This window comes from Esox lucius, chromosome 20 (genome assembly GCF_011004845.1).
Source record: "Esox lucius isolate fEsoLuc1 chromosome 20, fEsoLuc1.pri, whole genome shotgun sequence".
Lineage (NCBI taxonomy): Eukaryota > Metazoa > Chordata > Actinopteri > Esociformes > Esocidae > Esox > Esox lucius.
The window spans coordinates 42,597,458-42,618,286 of record NC_047588.1 but is presented as its reverse complement, the minus strand read 5'-3'; the positions used below and the strand labels follow the sequence as shown (position 1 = coordinate 42,618,286).

At 43.5% G+C, this 20,829-nt stretch overlaps 1 protein-coding gene across 1 annotated transcript; it reads right to left on the bottom strand.

Annotated features, from left to right (window-relative positions):
- Positions 1-13,935: 13,935 nt before the first annotated feature.
- LOC105027983 (zinc finger protein 501-like) lies at positions 13,936-19,329 on the bottom strand. Its single transcript, XM_020040906.3, has 3 exons — positions 19,118-19,329; positions 18,238-18,442; positions 13,936-16,439 (listed from the first exon to the last, which is right to left on the bottom strand). The coding sequence occupies exons 2-3, from the start codon at positions 18,329-18,331 to the stop codon at positions 15,100-15,102; spliced, it is 1,434 nt and encodes a 477-aa protein (XP_019896465.3). The 5' UTR covers positions 18,332-18,442; positions 19,118-19,329; the 3' UTR covers positions 13,936-15,099.
- Positions 19,330-20,829: the final 1,500 nt, after the last annotated feature.

The window sequence follows — 20,829 nt, the reverse complement described above, 5'->3', positions numbered from 1 at the left end:
ACATATCTTAGCCAACTTGTTTTTTTAAGTTTTGGTTAATCCTTTCTACCTTTCCCTGGGACTGTGGATGGTACACAGTGCCAAAAGCATGTTTTAGGCCCAATAATCTTTCTACCTTCTGTAAATCACTGTTCTTAAAGTGAGTCCCGTTGTCTGACCTAATTTTCTCTGGGAAGCCGTGTCTGGGAATGTACTGGTTCACTAAACACTTGATCACTGTCTGACTGTCCTCCCTTCTTGCCGGCCAGGCTTCTGGCCACCCTGTGAACATGTCCACACACACTAACATGTAACGGCACCCCCGTACAGTTTCCCCCATGTCCGTGTAGTCTATCACTATCTCTTGTCCAGGTCTCGTCGTCATGGGGAACGCCCCCATCTCCGGTTTGATCGTCGGTTTTGGATTGTGGTGTGTGCAGATGGTGCATGTCCTAGTGTAGTTACGTACCATGTCTACCATAAACGGGTGCCACCAATGGCACAAGTTCCTCAACATCTGTGCTGGCCCTACATGGCCCAACCCGTGGGCTTCTGCAAATTTATCTCCCCGCATGGCTGGTGGAAGTATTACTCTACCGTCTGGCCCTCTCCAGAGCCCGCTCGTCTCTGTTGCTCCTCTCTGTCGCCAAATTGTTTTCTCTTGTGGGGAAGCCCCCTTTTGATGTCTCACTAGCTCATCTCTCTCAGGGCCTTCTCCCCACCCCACTTCCTCTTCTGCTCTTACCACCATCACTCGTGGAGTGTACCCTGCTGCCTGTTTTGCTGCTGTGTCTGCCGCTTGGTTGCCCTGAGCTACTACACTATTTGAATTATCGTGTCCTTTGCATTTTATGATGGCTACCTTTTCGGGCAGGTCTAGGGCCTCAGCTAGTTTTCTCATCTCCGCCTCGTGTTTAATCGGTTTGTCTCCTGCTGTTCTAAACCCAGCTTTTAACCACTGTCCTAGCTCCACGTGTGCTGCGCCTACTGCGTATGCCGAATCAGTGTAAATGTTTACTGTTGTTCCCTGGGCCAGTCTAAGGGCCTCTATTAGTGCTCTAACTTCTGCTCTCTGGGCTGACTGCATCCCCTGGAGCCTCTCTGCTTTCAGCGTGACTAAACCCTCTGGTGTTAGTTTCACTACCGCAAAAGCCGCCCTCAGGCCGTCTTGTTCGTGTCTGAAACAGCACCCATCAGTGAAGAGGTCCTCTGCCCCTGGGAGGGGTTCTGCCTCCAGATCGGTTCGTGTCTTACTCTCCCTCACTACCTCTTGCGCGCACTCATGTGGTAGCCCCGTCCCCATTCGGTCTGCAATATTTATCCCTTCATGTGTGAAAATCAAATTTGGAGCCCCGAGAATTTTGCTTAGGTGTTGTTGCCTGAGGGAAGTCATAGTGAACATCTGTGAATTTACATACGCCACTACACTGTGTGTTGTGAGTATCTGAAGGTGATGCCCCATCACTATGTGTGCGCATTTTTGAATGAGTCTCGCTACCCCCACTGCATGCTGTGTGCAGGTGGGGTGCCTTTTTTCGGTTTTGTCGAATCCTACGCTTATGTACATAAGGATGTTCCTATCTCCCCCTTTTTTCTGAAACAGGACCCCGTTCATGACTTGTCCTGTTTCAGAAACATCTAGAAAAAAGGGTTTTGTGTAGTCAGGTATGGCCAGATCAGCTGCGGTGGCGAGTTGTTGTTTCAGCAAAATGAAGGCCTGGTCGGCCGGGCAAGTCCAATCGAGAGTGGCTTTAAGTTTACGCATTCCCTGCTCCTTAACTAGCGCTCTAAGTGGCTCTGTGAGCCCTGAATAGTTTGGGATGTAATTGCGGCTGTACCCCGTGAGCCCCAGGAATGATAACAGTTCCTGAACAGTAGTGGGTTTAGGATGGTGGAGGAAGGTTGTGCGGTGAGCTGCGTCCTTACCAGCTGTAGCTTTTCTTTTGACACCTTGAACCCTTTCTCAGCCAGTCTGGTGAGGACCGTCATCGTCGCTTGGATGCAGGCGGCCACCGTCGGGGCCGCCAGCAGCAGGTCGTCTACGTACTGGACCAAAGTTACCCCTGTCGGCAGGCAGCATCCCTGCAGCGCTTCTCTCAGTACCTGGTTGAATATGCCAGGGGAAAGCGCGAACCCCTGTGGTAGTCTCGTGTATCGCCATTGCCGACCCCTATGTGTGAAAGAAAAAATATCACGAAGTTCCTCTGCTAGTGGGAGACAGAAAAAACATTAGCCAGGTCAATGCAGGTGAACCATTTTTACATCTTACAGCTGTGTGAGTACCATACGTTTGGCGCCTGAGGGAGTGTCCAATCAGTGCATTCGACTGCCCTTTTAACCATGGGCCCCAGGTCTTTTGCTTGGTGTTTAGGATGCAGTGCCAGTGACACATGTGGGACGGACTCCTCCGCCATCATGTACCACTGATCCTGCTCCTCTGTCAACTGTACATCTGCCGCTACCCCTTCAGGGCCTACATATATGAATTTAGACCCGACCTGCCACGTGTCCCCACACACTGCATCCCCAAACCCCTCTCTATACACCTCATCGCCCTGCCGATCATAAAATAGGGTTACATGTGGGGGGTCTGGCGGAGGAAAGTACGGCTCGAGGAGGGAGATCCATGGCCTCCATTTGAAGTACTGGGACAAAATACCCTGTTTGTCCGGCTTTTCCGGTGTCAATAGTCCCCAGTATATCTCTGCTATTTCACCCTTCACCGGTTGTACCAGGTACTGCCCTTTGCGTGTGGTTTCAGGTCCGCACACCGCCGATGTCCCGTCTGGTAACGTGACAGTTAGTCCATCTGGAGAACACAAGATATGAGCCCCTAGTTTTATTAACAAGTCTCTCCCCAATAATTTCACTGGTGTGTTTGTCGACACCACATACGGATGGCTGAGGGCCTGTTTACCCAGTATTGTTTTAAGAGGAAATGTCACTGGCAAAGTCTGTCCCACGCCTTCAAACCCCTCAACTTCCACTGTCTTGGAGGATAGTAGTCCTGTGACGGGAGGGGCGGTGATGGTGGAAAAAGTGGCACCTGTGTCAACCAGAAAGGGGAAGTCCTTCCCGTCGACATTCAGGGACAGCATAGGGTCTGCCCTTCCCCCGCTGTCCCCTCCCCCCCCTGTAGACCGTCACGCCTGGTCCCACCCTCCCTCATAAGAGAGTGGGTATTGTCCAGGTGCACTAGGTGGTGGGACGGCGTGTGGGTTGGGAACTGGAGCTGCCCCTTGGTTTGGGTATCCTCTGCCCCCTGCAGTGTACTGTGGGCAGTTTCTGGACCAGTGGTTCGGGTCACCACACGTAAAGCAGGCTCCGTATGGGACTTGGGCTCCTGAAGCCCCTCTGCCTCTACCCCGTCCCCTCCCCCTACCATAACCTCCCCTCCCTGATTGGTAGGGCGCGGTGAATGCCCCCGGCCACCGTGAGGTTGGGGTGCCCATGTGGGAACAGGGTATAAATCGGGTGTGTCAGGTTCTCCTGAGCCTAGAGCTGCCATCTGTCTGTGTTTCTTTTTCCCTTCATTGAGCCTCCCTTTGGCTTCACCCAGCTGTAAGCGCAACAGGTTCTCTCTCAGTTCCTGTATCTGTTTGTCTTTCTCTGTCTCCTCATCTTTAGCCCTCTGTAAATGATGCACTATGTGTCTTTCCCATACGTGTGATTCACTACCCGGCAAATCAGGATTTGCCATCATTGCCTCCTTTATTTTCTCTGGAAGTCCCTCTAAGACCGCCCTTCTAAACCACTCCTGCAGCAGACCTCCCTTCCCCGGGTGGTGCCCTGTGTGTTTGGCCCATGTGTCTTTACATGCTTCTAGATACTGTCTAGGGTGTTGCTCTTTTTCCCAAGGTAACTTGGGCATCGGGGCCCCAGTGGGCAAGGGAAATCGTCCCCTCAGGGCCGTGGCTATGCGCCCAACCACCTGACTGAAAGGAGTGTCGTCAGGGCTCCGCCTAGTGGCGGCCCCTTTTTCTATCTCAGTCATAGCCTGGGCGGACATGGCTCGGGCGGCTACTGCCCTCCAGTCCCCCAGTGCCAACATTTGACCAGCTGTGAGTTTATCAAATTGTGACAACCATAGTCCACCTCCCTCTCCCATCGGGGGTAATTTATCTACCAGTGCCTGTACGTCTCCCAGCCCCAATGGTTCATATCGCGGTTCTCCGCCTCCCACTCTAAAGAGAGGCAGCTGAAACCCAGCACAACCAGCTTCCCCTGCTTGTGACCGCGTATACATTTTATTTTGAGTCTTTTGAATTGATTCTACTGTGTCATGGTGTAGTTTATGTTCTGGTGGGGGTGTACGCGGCAGAGGGTATACGTCTACGTCTCCCTTACTCCCGTCTCCACTACTGTCTGTGTCGGGGTCTTCGTCTGAGTCAGTCCATCTCCCTACTGCATTGCCCGTGAGTACCACCCGTCCTCTATGTGAATTCCCTTTTTTCTGCCTAGTTCTGGTCCTTCTCACTGTGTCACTATCGTCCGACCCCGACCTTGAGTCCTCACCTAACCTGCCTTTAGTACAGCCTGATCTTTTCTTTATGGCCCCTGTAATCTCCTCTTGTTTATTCTTTCCTAGTCGTCTCCCCTTCTCGCTCCTCTTTCTCTGCCCTTGCCTTGAACGGTTTCACCTCCCCCTCAGTGTCTGTCTCGCTCTCTTACTCCGCCTTCCTACTTAATTTTCTCTTATCTTGCTTTCCTGTGAATTGAGTTATGGGCTTGCTGTTCTGTGTGTCTAAAGACAATATCCCACTCTCTAAACATAACGCTGGATATAATGGTACACGGTACCATGCACCACCAGGTCATCTTCATATGCTAGGGGTTCTATCTCTCCTCCCTTTTTCTCCTTAATTTTCTGTCCCTTTTTCTCTTTGTTCAAATGGTCTACGCCCTGACACCACACTGCTAATTTACACCATTCTTTTCTGTGCTTTTCCCATTCCTTCTCCTTTTCTCTATATCTCCCTCTCTTGACCAAATTGGCTGTTTCCTTCTTGTCTCTAACTCTATCTCGATTTTTGGAACACTCCTTCTCCTTATTCCACAAAATAACATGTAATGGTCTCCTTTCCTCCATCCTTAATCCTGCCTCGCTCACCACTTGTCGCAATTTCTCTTCTATCCCTTCTTTTTCTTTCTGAATTGGGTCCATCCTGCCTACAACAGTCATTACAATTGCCACCTGTATCCCCAATTGTTTCCACTTTCCCGTGCCTGGACACCGCCCATCGTCATCAACTTCTCTCTCACACTTCCCGTCCATTTCAACCTGACTTACGTTACTGTGAGTCCCAGACTCAGAATAATTAACAAATGATTAACGGGTACCTGACCCAACACTTTTGGGACTCAAACCCAGTTTTCTTATAAAGAATTTGGGGAGTTCCAAAACTCCCCGGGACTCTAACCCAGATACAGAATTTGGGGAGTTCTAAAACTCCCCGGGACTCTAACCCAGATACAGAATTTGGGGAGTTCTAAAACTCCCCGGGACTCTAACCCAGATACAGAATTTGGGGAGTTCCAAAACTCCCCGGGACTCTAACCCAGATACAGAATTTGGGGAGTTCTAAAACTCCCCGGGACTCTAACCCAGATGAACCTTTACACACAATAAATACTTCGAGGTGCCCCTAAGTCCTCGGGCCTCTAACCCGACTGGTTGCCGAGACTCTAACTCGCAACTCTCCACCGTCCCCGTCGGGAAGTGGCGTAGGGTAGTCAACCCTAGAACGATTAACGGGCCTCTAACCCGACTTACAGTGAGACTCTAACTCACACACCGGTAGCGGGCCTCTAACCCGACTTACAGTGAGACTCTAACTCACACACCGGTAACGGGCCTCTAACCCGACTTATAGTGAGACTCTAACTCACAAACCGTTCCCCTGACCCCCTGAATTTAAACCAGTCTCCCAATACGTTTTCCACAGGTCCACAATTTAGTTCATAGCCAATATGCAGATTTAGATATAACAGGCTCTGCTTACCTTTATCATGAGCCGGCTCGGAACCTGTGAATCTCGCGTAGGTTGTCTGGACAAGATCGAATTCCTTCTCCTCTTTCCAATCCCGGACGAGCCCCCAAATTGTTGAAGTATAACACTTCCCCGAGTTGGTTTGTTGGAAAGGAGAATAAAACACCAGGAGTCAGGGCAAATACCGTATTATACGTCCATTTATTACAAAAGCTTTTGGAGACAAGGTGTCGCCGCACAATGTCTGAGGATCAACAGTCAAAACATCATTTTTATACTTCTACTACGCCCAAAAAGATAGAGGCGTTAACTTACAAAGTGTGTGCCATTGGCCCAATCCCAGTTTTATTCCTTATAGGATAACTGCAAGTATCTTCTTGTCTCCTCCTGGTATCTGTCTGGCCTGTCAGACTATGTGTGTGTGTGTCTCTAACCTGTGTCCTGTTTCTCACAAAACAGACATACTAAATCTTTCTCTCCCCGGCAACTGCTTAACCAGGGTTTCCTATTCTCCTACTTGCTCCTTCAGTTTCGGTTCATATCACAGACATTTAATATTTTGTTTCATTGGTTACAACAGCTTATAACAGTTCACTAACTTATATAATCAATACATCTACATTGGTTACAACAGCTTATAACAGTTCACTAACTTATACAATCACTACATCTACACTCACCAGGGGGCGATCGAGACGTTTTGGCTTCACTTTTCAGGGCTTGTGCGGCACGCTTGAGCGTAACTTGATTGGCTGGATGTTGGACGATTAGATACATGGATCGATTGCTTCTCCTTGGTTACCCGGATGTTGACTCCGACTATTTTTACATTGAATCTTTTGAGACGTCGAATATTGTGACAGAATTTTTTTTGAGACACATGTTTTTTTTAAACTGAATCTTATGTCGAATATTTTTACATGTAATTTTTTGAGACATCACATTTTTTTACATTGACATTTTTGAAACATTTTAAAATAATGTAATAAGGAAAAAAAATTCAGTGCTAGAAATTCGATGGCTTTTAAAATTCTAAGTCTGAGATGCAAAATAAAATTCAGTGTTAAAAATTTGAATTCCAAATCCGATGGCACAGATTTACTTCCATAATTACTGTAAGTGGGATAACGATTGCAAGAGATGGGACTGGATTCACATTTACACTTTTACTGTAGGTCAGTCAACAAATTACAATACAATGTCTGATGTGTTTTGAGGGAAATGAAATGAACCCTTTCCCACAATCAAACAGGTATTAAGTTTATATGCACTCTATATGCACTGGTGATCTTTAAGGCTACCTAGTTGAGAGAAATGTTTCCCATAGTCAAAACAGGAGTTTGGCTTCTCTTGTGTGCAATAATAGATGACTAGGAAGATTAGATAATGAAATTAAACTCTTCCCACAGTCAGAACAGGTGTAAGGTTTCACTCCAGTAAGTGTGTACGCTGGTGCGCTGTGAGGATACCTAAGTGAGAGAAACCCATGCAAAAGTCAAGGGTAAAGCCCATGATAAATCTACAAACCGTCAGATGCCTGAGCTGTTTCTAAAGGAATGCTGGTGGGTGTACCTCCCAACAGTTGAGTGGTTAGTGCATGTCTTTAGATCAACAGTATCTCGGTTAGTGCATGTCTTTAGATGAACAGTATCTTGGTTAGTGCATGTCTTTAGATCAACAGTATCTCGGTTAGTGCATGTCTTTAGATGAACAGTATCTTGGTTAGTGCATGTCTTTAGATCAACAGTATCTTGGTTAGTGCATGTCTTAAGATCAACAGTATGTTGGTTAGTGCATGTCTTTAGATGAACAGTATCTCGGTTAGTGCATGTCTTTAGATCAACAGTATCTTGGTTAGTGCATGTCTTTAGATGAACAGTATCTCGGTTAGTGCATGTCTTTAGATCAACAGTATGTTGGTTAGTGCATGTCTTTAGATCAACAGTATGTTGGTTAGTGCATGTCTTTAGATCAACAGTATCTCGGTTAGTGCATGTCTTTAGATCAACAGTATCTCGGTTAGTGCATGTCTTTAGATCAACAGTATCTTGGTTAGTGCATGTCTTTAGATCAACAGTATGTTGGTTAGTGCATGTCTTTAGATCAACAGTATCTCGGTTAGTGCATGTCTTTAGATCAACAGTATCTTGGTTAGTGCATGTCTTTAGATCCAAACGTGGCGGGTGAACAACCCTGTCTTGCTGTTAAATATTCTTTTTTGTGTAGTCCATGTCCATAAAAGGGAATCATTATTCTCTCAAGTATATTTTGATATTCATGGTATGACAGTGAATAAATGTAGTTGTGCGACAGCTATAAAAGGACTGAGTGGATACACATAGCTGAGAGACAAAAATGGGAAAGTTGGAGGGGGATTTGAACCAGGGTCAAAACGGGAAATTTGCATGTCAAAGTCAGAAACGTTTCCACAAGACTACACGGTATGTTGGTATGTGTGATTATTCAGTGTAGTCTTTAAATGCAGCGTAAGGGCCCATACTATTTTTCTGAACAGTCTGTCTTTGCTTCTTCCACATCTGATTGTAAAAAGAGACTGATGAACAATAAGGTTCACAGTTTGGATTTCTGTGTGTGTGTCAGAACATGGTCAGTACAATGAGCGGATGGTGTTTTTATCTCATACGGAGGACAGAAGAACCTGTTGCTTGTCCTTGACTCTCTTGAGAGTGAGAATCTCAGTAAGATTGATACAATGTGTTAAACAAGTGTTCATGTCAAATTATCTAGAAATCACATCACCACACCTTCAGAATTCCCTAACAGTGTCCTGTGGGACAGATTCCAGAGAGTTGTGAAACAATGGTGGAAAATTGGGGGACGATTCGCCCAAAGATTAGCATAATGGGAAGGCCTATTATAAATTGTATAACCATACTGTATAAAAGTGTGTCTGAGGCTTGGAAGACTGTTGTTCTGCAGACCAGCACAGCTTTATGACATTAATAATTGAACTATTGAATTCACAAACTCCTGAGGTGTTTAAACATTTTGACAGTGTAAAAAGGGAAGATTTTCCACAGCAATCCCAATCAAGCTCCATTGCCCTATGCACTTTGAGTCTCCTCTGTAGTAATATCTTATAGCTCTGGAGGGGCAGCTATGTGTTTTAGCTAATGTGCAGTACTGCACAGTCATGAATGCTATACCCACTAGTATTCTACTGTTAATTATAGGAAATCTATTATATTCAGATGTATCTCATTGCCTCCCACCCTAATACATAAATGGTTACTGTTTATGGGACAAAAGGTGTAACAACATAAGATGTCTCTAAAAACATTTCCCAGAACAGCTAAAAAGAAATTATATCCATAGTGAACAGAATACCGTCCCCACTGTGAAGCATGGTGGTGGCTCACTGAGGTTTTGGGGTTGTGTGAGCTCTAAAGGTACGGGGAATCTTGTGAAAATTGATGGCAAGATGAATGCAGCATGTTATCAGAAAATACTGGCAGACAATTTGCATTCTTCTGCACAAAAGCTGCGCACTTGGACTTTCCAGCAAGACAATGTATTCAAGTCGCTTTTGGAGTTTCCAGCACAACAATGACCCTAAGCACAAGGCCAAGTTGACCCTCCAGTGGTTACAGCAGGAAAAGGTGAAGGTTCTGGAGGGGCCATCACAGTCTCCTGACCTTAATGTCGTCAAGCCACTCTGGGGAGATCTCAAACGTGCGGTTCATGCAAGATGACCAAAGACTTGGCATGACCTGGAGGCATTTTGCCAAGACAAATGGGCAGCTATACCACCTGCAAGAATTCGGGGCCTCATAGACAACTATTACAAAATACTATATGCTGTCATTGATGCTAAAGGGGGCAATACAGTATTAAGAACTAAGGGTATGCAGACTTTTGAACAGGGGTAAGTAAAAAAAATTCTTTGTTGCCATGTTTTGTTTTATGATTGTGCCATCCTGTTAGGACCTACAGTTGAATGTGAATCCCATTAGAAATAAAATACTAGAAAGGATAAAGGAAGACAATAGCCAGATTGACAAAGAGTTTGTGGGAGATGTTGCTGCCACGAGAATGTATTCAATGGTGGACGAAGGATTTGGTCAAATTTTGGGTAATTATTTGTGTAAACATAGTTTTCATCTAAGGGGTTGGTTTGAATACAATTTCATCCTATTTTTTGAAGACTTTATGTAGGTGGTTTGTTGGTTAAGTTTGAGTTCAGTTAAAGGATAGTGAGAGGAGTCAAATAGATAAGACGGCTCTTGGCTGCCATCCCAGAAAGTAGGGAGTAACTCTAAGCATTCCAATCCAGAACAATCCAGAGAGGTGCAAAAGATGACAGACACACCAATTGAGATTCTGAGAAGAAATAGACCAAATTCAGGTTCTATATTGCACTATTAAATGGCAGTTGTTTAAAGTTATTGCTAAACTCTCCAGTCAAAGTCAAGGTTTTAACTTTGAGTTGTATTAGATTCCATCCTTGTTTCTCACAAGGTAGGAGTCCTGAATCTTGCAATGCTGATACACCTTGTACAATGAATGGGCACCTGTGGCCCAAATCATTCCGGGGCCAAACCAAGACCACACCCGTGAAAGTCTGCCCTGGGGTCAGATTAAGAATACTGGACACTGATGGTTCCAGCTACACTACCGCCAAGGAGAGGTTGGAAGAATGAAGAGAGGCAGACAGAACAAAGAGGTTCCTACATCCATGACTGTAACAGCCAGGAGCCACTTGACTAGACATGGGGGAATCTCAGAGGAGAGGGGAGTTGTATTTATATTTTTAAATACACTTTTTATATCAATTTTATGTTTGGGTCTCAGCAATTTTCTGTCAAAGCCTGATTATACTGGTTATTTTGTCATTCCTACTGTACTTCCAGCTAATTTAGTCTTTTGTTTTTTTTGCCCATTTTGAGACTTTTCTCAAACAATGTTTTTATAGATTTTGTGATTTGGAACCTGTTGACCAAAATACATCCACATGGGTGGAAACCGAACATGGACACAAAGGAAAGTGTTTAATTAGGCACTGATAAGTCATATTGTTATTTTAAATCAATTAAATTCAATTTGTTATTATTTGTGATGATTCCACACAACTGAAACAGTTGTTTATTTGTCTGACATTTAAGTAATGGTCTCACCATCTCTAATAGTTGAGTATTATTTTAGTATGGCAGTAGCCCAGATGTTGGGCCCAGGAGAATAAACTGATCTAGTGTTTTGTCTTCTCTTTTCTCCTATAAGGATGATGTTGTGGACCTCTAACTCTAAGCATGGAGACGATTTGGGAACAATGATGTGAAGCAAAACCTCCTGCAACTTTTTCCCTTCGGCACTTTCTGGGTTCCAGAACCTGATTTATGAATGTTTCTTTGGGGGAGAAGGCAGAAGGCATGACCTTGTTGTCTGGAAAACATCAACAGTTAGACAGAATAGCAACAGATCTGAGGCGCAGAGTGGCTCACTACAAAAGAAGATGAGACAGTGTTTTTGTTAAGTTATTTACAACATCAAGACCAAGGCAGAGAGGCCTTTGGGTCAAAACATAAACAGACAATAACAACAAAATTACAATGTGCCAGGTGAAGGGAGAGGACTAGGGAATAACTTCCCAACTAAATTGAGTCTTTGACATGTATTGGGATAGAGTTTGCAACATATACAGTTAAGCCAAATGTATTCATACCCATGGCAAATTTTGAGCCATTGTGCATTTCTATTTGACCAATAGGTTTCTTCTGGCTGGAAATGACAAACAAGTGACCAAACATGGTAAGCCATTGTGCTGCAGATACAAATGAATAACATGACTCACAGTTGACTAGTAACTTTTAAATGGTATAGAAACTTTCATTTTCTCAAAAATCTGCAACAATTTCAAGGGGTATGAATGTATTTTTCATAAAATGTGAAAGAACAGACACAGTTATGTTATGCAGAGACACTGGGGCTTACGATGTGCAAATAAGATTGACGAGAAATTAACGTGCCACGATCAGAGAGCATCTCTAACAAGTTTGTGAAAGGCAGTGAGGGAGATGGGAATTTCCCATTTCAGGGATTTTTGCAATTTGTTCCAGTCGTTGGCAGCAGAGCCAGTTCAGAACCGTCCAGAGTGGTAATGCTCGTCAGGTCGACTGGTTTAGGCAGAGTTCGATTGAAAAGCGTGCATTTAATTTAAATGGAATTCAGGTGCAGTTGCTGAATGTCACTGAAGGTTTTTTGGAGGTTAGTTAACACAGTGTTCAATGCAGAGCCAGATGTATTTAGAATGGTGTTGTGTAGACGTGAATCAGGGGGTCACCAGCAGAAACACAGAGGTGAGACAGGTGAGAAACCAATGCTGTTTTTGATTTGAGAAACCAATCAGAATTTTGATTGACAGAGTCGAAGGCCTTGGCCAAATCAATAATCAAAATTGATGACCAAATAGAAAAAGATTTCAAAAAAGTACACTGCTTTAAATACTAGTGTTCTTCCCCCAGCGGTCTGCGGTTTTCAGTGGATGTTGGGCCTGGCAATGTCTGCCTTATGCCTTGGATGTACCAAACAAATGCAGCGCACTTTTCCTTGAAGCATACACACATACACAGCACTGGAAACAAGAAACCAGGCCAGCCTAGTTCAGCCGGCCCGCAATAGAAAGAGTTGCCAGTGTTGTGGAAAATGTTTCCCCTTTTTCCCGCCAACATTTTCACACAACTCAGGAGTTTGTGAATTCAATAGTAGACTTTATTAAGGTAATAACGCCGTGCCGATCTGCAGAACAACCAACCCATGTTGGTCTGCAGAACAACCGACTTCCAAACTTCAGAAACATACTTTTATACAGTATGGTTATACAATGATATTAGCTCCTGCCATTATACAAATTTCTGGATGGACCCTTCTCCAATCTTCCAGCAACTCTCTGGGATCTGCCCCCCCCCCCACTGTTGGAAATATTGGTGGCGTGATGGTGACGTGATTTCTCTCATTCTGCAAAGATTTGGCCAAGAGAGTCAAGGACAAACCACAGGTCCTTCTGTCCTCAATATGAGATTCCAACAACCACTCATTGCACTGACCATGGGAACAGTAGTCGAGTAAGAGTACAGTTCATCGCTCTCTCTTAACAATTAAATGTGGAAAATCAAAGACAATTAGACTCTATGGGAAAATAATATGAGCTGGTTAAATGTTTTATCAATTAACACTCAATATACAAGTGATCACATGAGACGTTCTGTCTACTCTTCATCAGGTTAATGTGAAATAACATTTTATGAAAATATCCCTACACCATCTCGAGATTCAAACCCGGGTCGCCCACGTGAAAGGCTGTGTCGTTAACCACTACATCATGGGGCTGTACATTTGTAACCTGTCATTATAGCCTCGTCTATACTGACAGCCGGCATCTGTCTATCCTGAACAAATCCTCTTTTGCCACTGGCCATTTTAATAGTTAATGGTTAATTTGTGAATTATATTGATACAGTTAAATTGATTAACGTTTCTTACTAAGTTTACCTCCACCACAAATAGCGTCTATGTATGATGTTTGCCAATGGCCGTTTTAACAGCGTATTAGCCAGTAATAAGCTTTACAGGTATCTACTAACTTACTGGAATAGTCATGAGAATTGAGCAATTGCTAGCGAGTCTGCCAAAGCCATTTCATGACATAAGAACATACTTTTTTCTTTCATTCATGAATTACATTTACACAATAACTATCAAAAAGGCGATGATAACTAACTTTTTCATCAAGTGAAAAGACAAGAGAATCGTGGAATCTACCAGAAATAATTAAAGTTGTTGCTCTCAATAGAATCGAACTTAGGTCTTCCACATGAGAGGCACATGTATTTAACCACTACCCCACAGCATTACACGTTTCAGCAGTTGCTAGACTTCATTGAGGATTGTGTTACACTGAACACTTATTATTAAGTTTACCTCCACCATAACGTCTATGAACTGTATTGCTTTTGCCACTGGCCATTTTAACAGGTTATTAGCCAGTAATAGGCTTACTAGTATCTACTAACTTCATAGGAATAATCATTAGAATTGTATGCATGTATGTATGTATAGATACCTAACCCAGGGACCTACAGACCATGCACAAGGCCCTTCAACACATGTGCCTTTTTTAAAGTTTTATACATTTATCAGTGCACAGAATCAAAAACAGTTACAGGCAACACAAAAAAAATAAGTTTAGGTAAAAAAAATATAAATATATATCCCCTGATAGCACATAACCTGCTTAACCCAAAACAGTTACAAGCAACACAGAAACAATAAATGTTTGAAATGGACAAGAGTCCCAAGTAAGTTTGGTCTGCAGACTATTCCATAAGCAAGACAAGAAAGCATGTTGTTCTCGTCTCAAGAACAGCGATGTCCATCCCATTCTTTGATATAAACTAGTGGTGAGTTCTGTAGCTAACAAGTAATAAACAGGAAGTGCACAATGATAACAATCATCCAGCGGTTTGGATGCCGTAGCATGTAGATAATATCCCCATAATCTATAACTGACATAAGTAGCCTGCCCAACTTGTTTTCTATTTGTAGAAGACAAACATGTTCTGTATCTAAACAGGAAGCCTAGCTTGATCTTTAGCCTTTTACGGTGTTCATCAACACATATTTTAATAGACAGTTTATCATCCAGCCAGATACCCAAGTATTTATATGCAGAGATTATTTAGAGCCATCAAGCCCGTGAGTGCAACTATATTGTCAACTAGCATTTTGGACCTATAGAAACCAATAACATTTGTTCTTTGCATTTAAAACCAGTTTAAGTTGCAAAAAAGTCCCTTGTGGTACCTTAAAATCTGTCTCCAGCTGCAATAACACTTGGTCAGCTGTCAAAGCAAAAGAGTACATTATACTTTAATTGTGCTCTGTCTTATCTCATTACCCATATTGTTTATGTAGAGAGTGAACAGTAATGGACCAAGTATAGAACCTTGTGGGACCCCTTTAACCAACTCCAGTGGCTCTGATTGGACGGTTCTACTCTAACAGCCTGACTTCTATCCTTAAGACTGTCATGAAACCAACGACAGGCAATCGGCCCTATTCCAATTGACGACAGCTTACTTACTGTAAGTAATTACACATTTCCTTCTTTATTGTGTCATTTTGGCTTCCCTCCAGAATGTATGCGCTGGTGACATGTAAGGGTGTATAATCGAGAGAAAATCTTCCCACAGTCAGGACAGGAGTAAGGCTTCTCTCCAGTATGTATTCTCCTGTGATTATTTAAGCTATTTAATCTAGAGAAACACTTCCCACAGTCAGAACAGGAGTAAGGCACCTCTCCAGTATGTATCCGCTGGTGAATGTTCAGGCTACCTAACTGAGTGAAACTCTTCCCACAGTGAGAACAGGAGTATGGCTTCATTCCAGAATGAATGCGCTGGTGTTGATATAGGCTGGTTGATCTAGAGAAACTCTTCTCACAGTCAGAACAGGAGTAAGGCCTCTCCCCTGTATGTATTCGCTGGTGATCTTTAAGGCTACCAAACATAGAGAATCTCATCCCACAGTCAGAACAGGAGTAAGGCTTCTCTCCTGTATGAATGCGCTGGTGAGTTTTAAGCCTACTTAAAAGAGAGAAACACTTCTCACAGTCAGAACAGGAGTAAGGTTTTACTCCCGTATGTATGCTCCGGTGAGCTTGAAGGGTATGTAAATGAGAGAAACATTTCTCACAGTCAGAACAGGAGTAAGGTTTCTCTCCTGTATGTTTGCGCTGGTGACGTTCAAGATGATGTAACTGTGAAAAGCACTGCCTACAGTCAGAACAGAAGTAAGGCTTCTCTCCTGTATGTTTGCGCTGGTGAAGTTTAAGGTTATCTAACTGAGAGAAACTCTCCCGACAGTCACAACAGGAGTATGGCTTCTCTCCTGTATGTGTGCGCTGGTGTCGTTTAAAGGAATGTAATCGAGAGAAACTCTTCCCACAGTCAGAACAGGAGTAAGGCTTCTCTCCTGTATGTATGCGCTGGTGAATTTTAAGGGTACTTAAATGAGAGAAACACTTCTCACAGTCAGAACAGGAGTAAGGCTTCTCTCCTGTATGTATGCGCTGGTGAGCTTGAAGTTTATCTAAATGGGAGAAGCACTGCCCACAGTCAGAACAGGAATAAGGCTTCACTCCTGTATGAATGCGCTGGTGAGATTTAAGGCTACTTAAACGAGAGAAATACTTCTCACAGTCAGAACAGGAGTAAGGCTTCTCTCCAGTGTGTATGCGCTGGTGCTCTTTCAGGCCACCATACATAGAGAAACTCATCCCACAGTCAGAACAGGAATAACACTTCTCTCCTGTATGTGTGTTAATGTGTCTTTTTAAAACTGACTCATATAGAAATCGTTTTCCACAATGGGGACAGAGGTGAGTATTCTTATCTCTGTAATCTTCATGTTGTTGAACTCCAGAAGTAGGTAATGTATCAACTTCAGCAATCTCATCTGTGTGATTGAGATCAGAAAATGTCATTAGTGCAGTGACACTTTATCAATCCAGTTAGATTACATTGATTATTAATGTAACTATTCCAAAACTGTTATGAGTAATACCCATCAAAAATGTTCACCAGGTGTATCATTACATAGTAAATATATGCAGTGCCCTCCAAATGTGTTGTCACCCACAATAATATGCAGTGAAAAAAGTTTTGTTGTTTATCAGATTGATCACACCCACAAAATTATCATATGAATCTAACTATAATTGAGTGAAAATTCTATATCATCATCATAAGCATAAAGAACATACATGCCACATTTATTGGCACCCCTAGAATTAATTTCTCAAATAAATGTAATGAACACAAATCACATCAGGTCTCGATGAACTAAATATATTAAATATCAAAATCTTGAATGCACGTTGTGTAATTTGTTGAGAACAAAATTACCGAACAACGTTCAATGGAAACCAAAATCACCAACCGATTGAGGGCTGGATTCAAACTCACACCAAAAATCTAAGTATACAATTGAATTCACAGGCTGTTCCAACTTGAGTGAATTTCATCTCAATTCAATGTGACTCAGTAGTGTGTTTGGCCCCTACATGCCTGCACTCCCAACAACATCTGGGCATGCTCCTTATGAGATGGCAGATGGTGTCCTGGGGGATCTCCTCCCAGACCTGGATCAGGGCATCCGTGAGCTCCAGGACCGTCTGTGGCGCTACTTGGCGGTGTCGGATAGACTGATACATAACGTCCCAGAGGTTCTCATTTGGATTCAGGTCTGGGGAACGTGAGAGCCAGTCAGTGGCATCAATGCCTTCATCATGCAGGAACTGCCTACACACTCTGGCCACATGAGGCCGGGCATTGTCCTGCACCAGGAGGAATCCAGGGCCCACTGCACCAGTGTAAGTTATGACAATGGGTCTGAGGATTTAATCGCAGTACCTAACAGCCGTCAGGGTAATGTTGGCTAGCCTCCACAGACCATCACTGACCCAGCACCAAACCGGTCCATCTGGATGATGTTGCAGGCAGCATAAAGTTCACCATGGCGTCTCCAGATTGGTTCACATCTGTTAAATGTGCTCAGTGTGAACCTGCTCTCCTGGTATCTCCTCCATGCTCTTGAGACTGAACTGGGAGACACAACAAACATTCGTGCGACGGCACGTATGGATGTGCCATCCTGTAGGAGCTGGACTTCCTGTGCAACCTGAATGGGCTGCAGGTACCGCCTCATGCTACCAGTAGTGACAAGGCCACTAGCAAAACGCAAAACTAGAGAAGAATCAGTCAGGAAAAATTAGCTGAGAGCGACTGTCTTGCTGTTGCCTCTCCAGTGCTCTTGTTGTCACTTTCATTTGCACCAAAACAGGTGACATTGATTCACAATTTCTTCTGCTTCCTAACTGGACAGATTAATATCCCTGTAATTTAATTGACATGGTGTGATACTGTGAAGATTACGTGTTCCCTTAACTTTTTTGAGCAGTGCAGGAAATGCATCGTATGGTATAAAAAGCCAACGTATCTTCATGAAATATCCTACCATTATAGTGACCACATGAAATCAATATGTGCCCCCTATTCTTAAAATAATGCATTTAATTTATTATTGAGATATTTATCATTTTGACTCCTTTGGTTATTAATACAACACATACTGTTTAATAATTACATAATATGGATATGGAGAATACAAGACAGAGAGCATAAAATAACATATATTCCATTCATTAATAAGAACAAATTGACAACATTAAACCCTCTTAATAAACCATTCATACCTTTGTTAGTTAAATCTCCAATCACCTCCTCTTCACATCTAATATCATTCAGTCCCAGTATTTGACTGCAGTCTTCCTGCTCCACTGATGTCATCTCTGAATCCACCAATGACGACTGAGCTCCACTGTCACACCCAGAATCCAGTGACTCTTGTTTGGGTTCAGTGTGGAAGGAGAGCAGCAGGCTGGGTTTGTCCTCAATCTCCTAAAATAAAGACCAAATCAGACCCATACATGACTGATGGAGGGTAAATACAGCATCAACAGTTGCAATGTAATAATAATAACAGAAACAAACAAACCCAAAATAAATACAATGAGAACACAAAGAAAATGTAATGTGTTTGGGCATGGCTAGGGATAGGCGATTTTGAACAGATGAGTCTTGAGGTGTTGCTGGAAGATGTGGACAGTCTCAGAGACACGGATGGTTTTGGGGAGAGAGTTCCAGAGCCTAGGAGCAACCCTTGAGAATGCCCCGTCACCAAGCCTTTGAGCTTGGACTTGGGGATTATGAGGTGGCCTGCAGTACTGGAATGGAGAGTGTAGGTTGATATAGAAGGTTGGAGGGGTAGGCAGGGGCGATATTGTTTAGGGCTTTATATGTCAGTAGGAGGATCTTGTATTTAACTTTACACTTACGTTTCACGTTTCGTATCACTTTTTTTTACGATCATACTAATTTACAACAAAAAGTACACTTTACAATACGTACACTTAATACGCCTCAGAGACAATCTAACCCCATTGAAGCGTACAAAACAGTTAATGTTTTGTATTTTCAACTACCTAGCCTATATAACTTCTCTCTGTTTAATTATGTGAAGACAGACAATGTAATTAGTAAATAATATAAATAACAAGCAGTAAGTTCGTTTACCAACTGTCCTCTCGCAATCCCCACTTCCCTCCTCGCGAACAAGGACAGAGGACCTCCCGATCCTTGGTACGATGAAAATTCAACTGAGTAGCTGCTAAAATGTCGATTTTTTTGTTGTAGCGTTGTTTAATTATCTGAATCTGTTCGTGGTACTTTTTATTTTACGAAAAGTAGTTTCTGAAAACGACACCACCAACAGGCTCCACAAGATGGTTTCTTCTTCTTTTGGAGTCTGTTGGCAGATCCAGTTAACTTAAACACATACATAGCGCCACCTACTGTACAGGAGTGTGTGATCAACCATGGCAACTTACGTTCACATTCTCCTAACTAAACCGGTCTCCCTAGTAAAAGATAATTCTCTACAGACATTACGGCTTCCATCTCCCTATCCCATAATACCATCCAACCCCCCATCTCCGCCCCACCATCCTACCACCGTTGAACAATGTCTCTCCACATAATACAACTCACAATACTACAATACATGTTCCACTGTCTCCCCACCAAACATGCATCACACACCCCAATTCATTGATCATAAATTGTATTCTGCCGCTTTCTCCAGAAAAAAAATAGACTCAACCCCATTAAAAATAGCCCAATTTTGTAGGAAACACACTCCACCTGGAAACACACAATAGGGAAAATGTTCGTCCTACCGTCATTTTAGCTGCAGTGTTATGTTGGTATTTTATATGAGCGCAAAATCATGTTTTACCATGCCAACACACAGAGGCGGTGTGAGATTTTGGGAAGCCTGTTGCATATGACCATTGAATGCAGGAAAACCCCTGTGTATAGATATATAGAATATATATATATCTATACTTTTTCTGCCTGCGGTTTAGACATTAATGGTTGTGTGTTGAGTTATTTTGAGGGGACAGCAAATTTACACTGTTATACAAGCTGTACACTTACTACTTTACATTGTAGCAAAGTGTCTTTTCTTCAGAGTTGTCACATGAAAAGATATAATGAAATATTTACAAAAAAGTGAGGGGTGTACTCACTTTTGTGAGATACTGTACATAGTGCATCTCTACCCAATAGATTCACAAGAGTGTGTTCCAAAACCCATATGGGAATTTTAGAACAGCACCTGCTCATGGTTAGATTTACTGATACCCATGACCTGGGGGCCCAGCGCCCGGGGTTCTGATTGGGGACCCATGGGTTTATAGCACAATTACTCTTAGTATGCCCTCTCTGATAACACCCCCAACAAATCCCTACTGGAAACCTAGGTCCCTTATCCTGATCTTTTGGCCCCCTCCTCTGGCCTTTCTGCTGCCACTGCCTCTGGGGCTGTGTGAACACATTCACTACTGGTGAGGTGGGTGACTGGGGGGCCCGTGGTTGTTGTGGAGGCTGTTGACCTCCCTGGAGGACAGGTGCCATGGCACCTCCTCAGAGACAGTCACTGTGGTCACTGGGGCCTGTGTCTTTCTCTTTTTTGTGAGCTTGTCCAGTTGTAATTGAGTGAGCTTCCTCTGCACCTCCTTCCCCTGTTCAGCCAGTCTCTTTTCCCTCTGTCTGTGTCTCTCCACAGCATGAATGAAATAGTCTCTGAACTCCTTGTGTGGCTTGGATTTCATCAATGCCACTTCATCCTCCAGCTTGTTCTTTACAGGAGTTGGCAGCGCTCCCAGCAGCGCCTTCCTGAACATGAAGGACACTAAATCATCAGTCTCAGGATCTTTCTCAGT

Bases quoted from the DNA above. Each gene is read 5' to 3' on its own strand.
- LOC105027983 (XM_020040906.3), bottom strand. From the start codon at position 18,331: ATGACATCAGTGGAGCAGGAAGACTGCAGTCAAATACTGGGACTGAAT. The intron at 16,440-18,237 runs GTATGAATGGTT...TCAATCACACAG, and splicing joins TGGAGATTTAACTAACAAAG to ATGAGATTGCTGAAGTTGAT.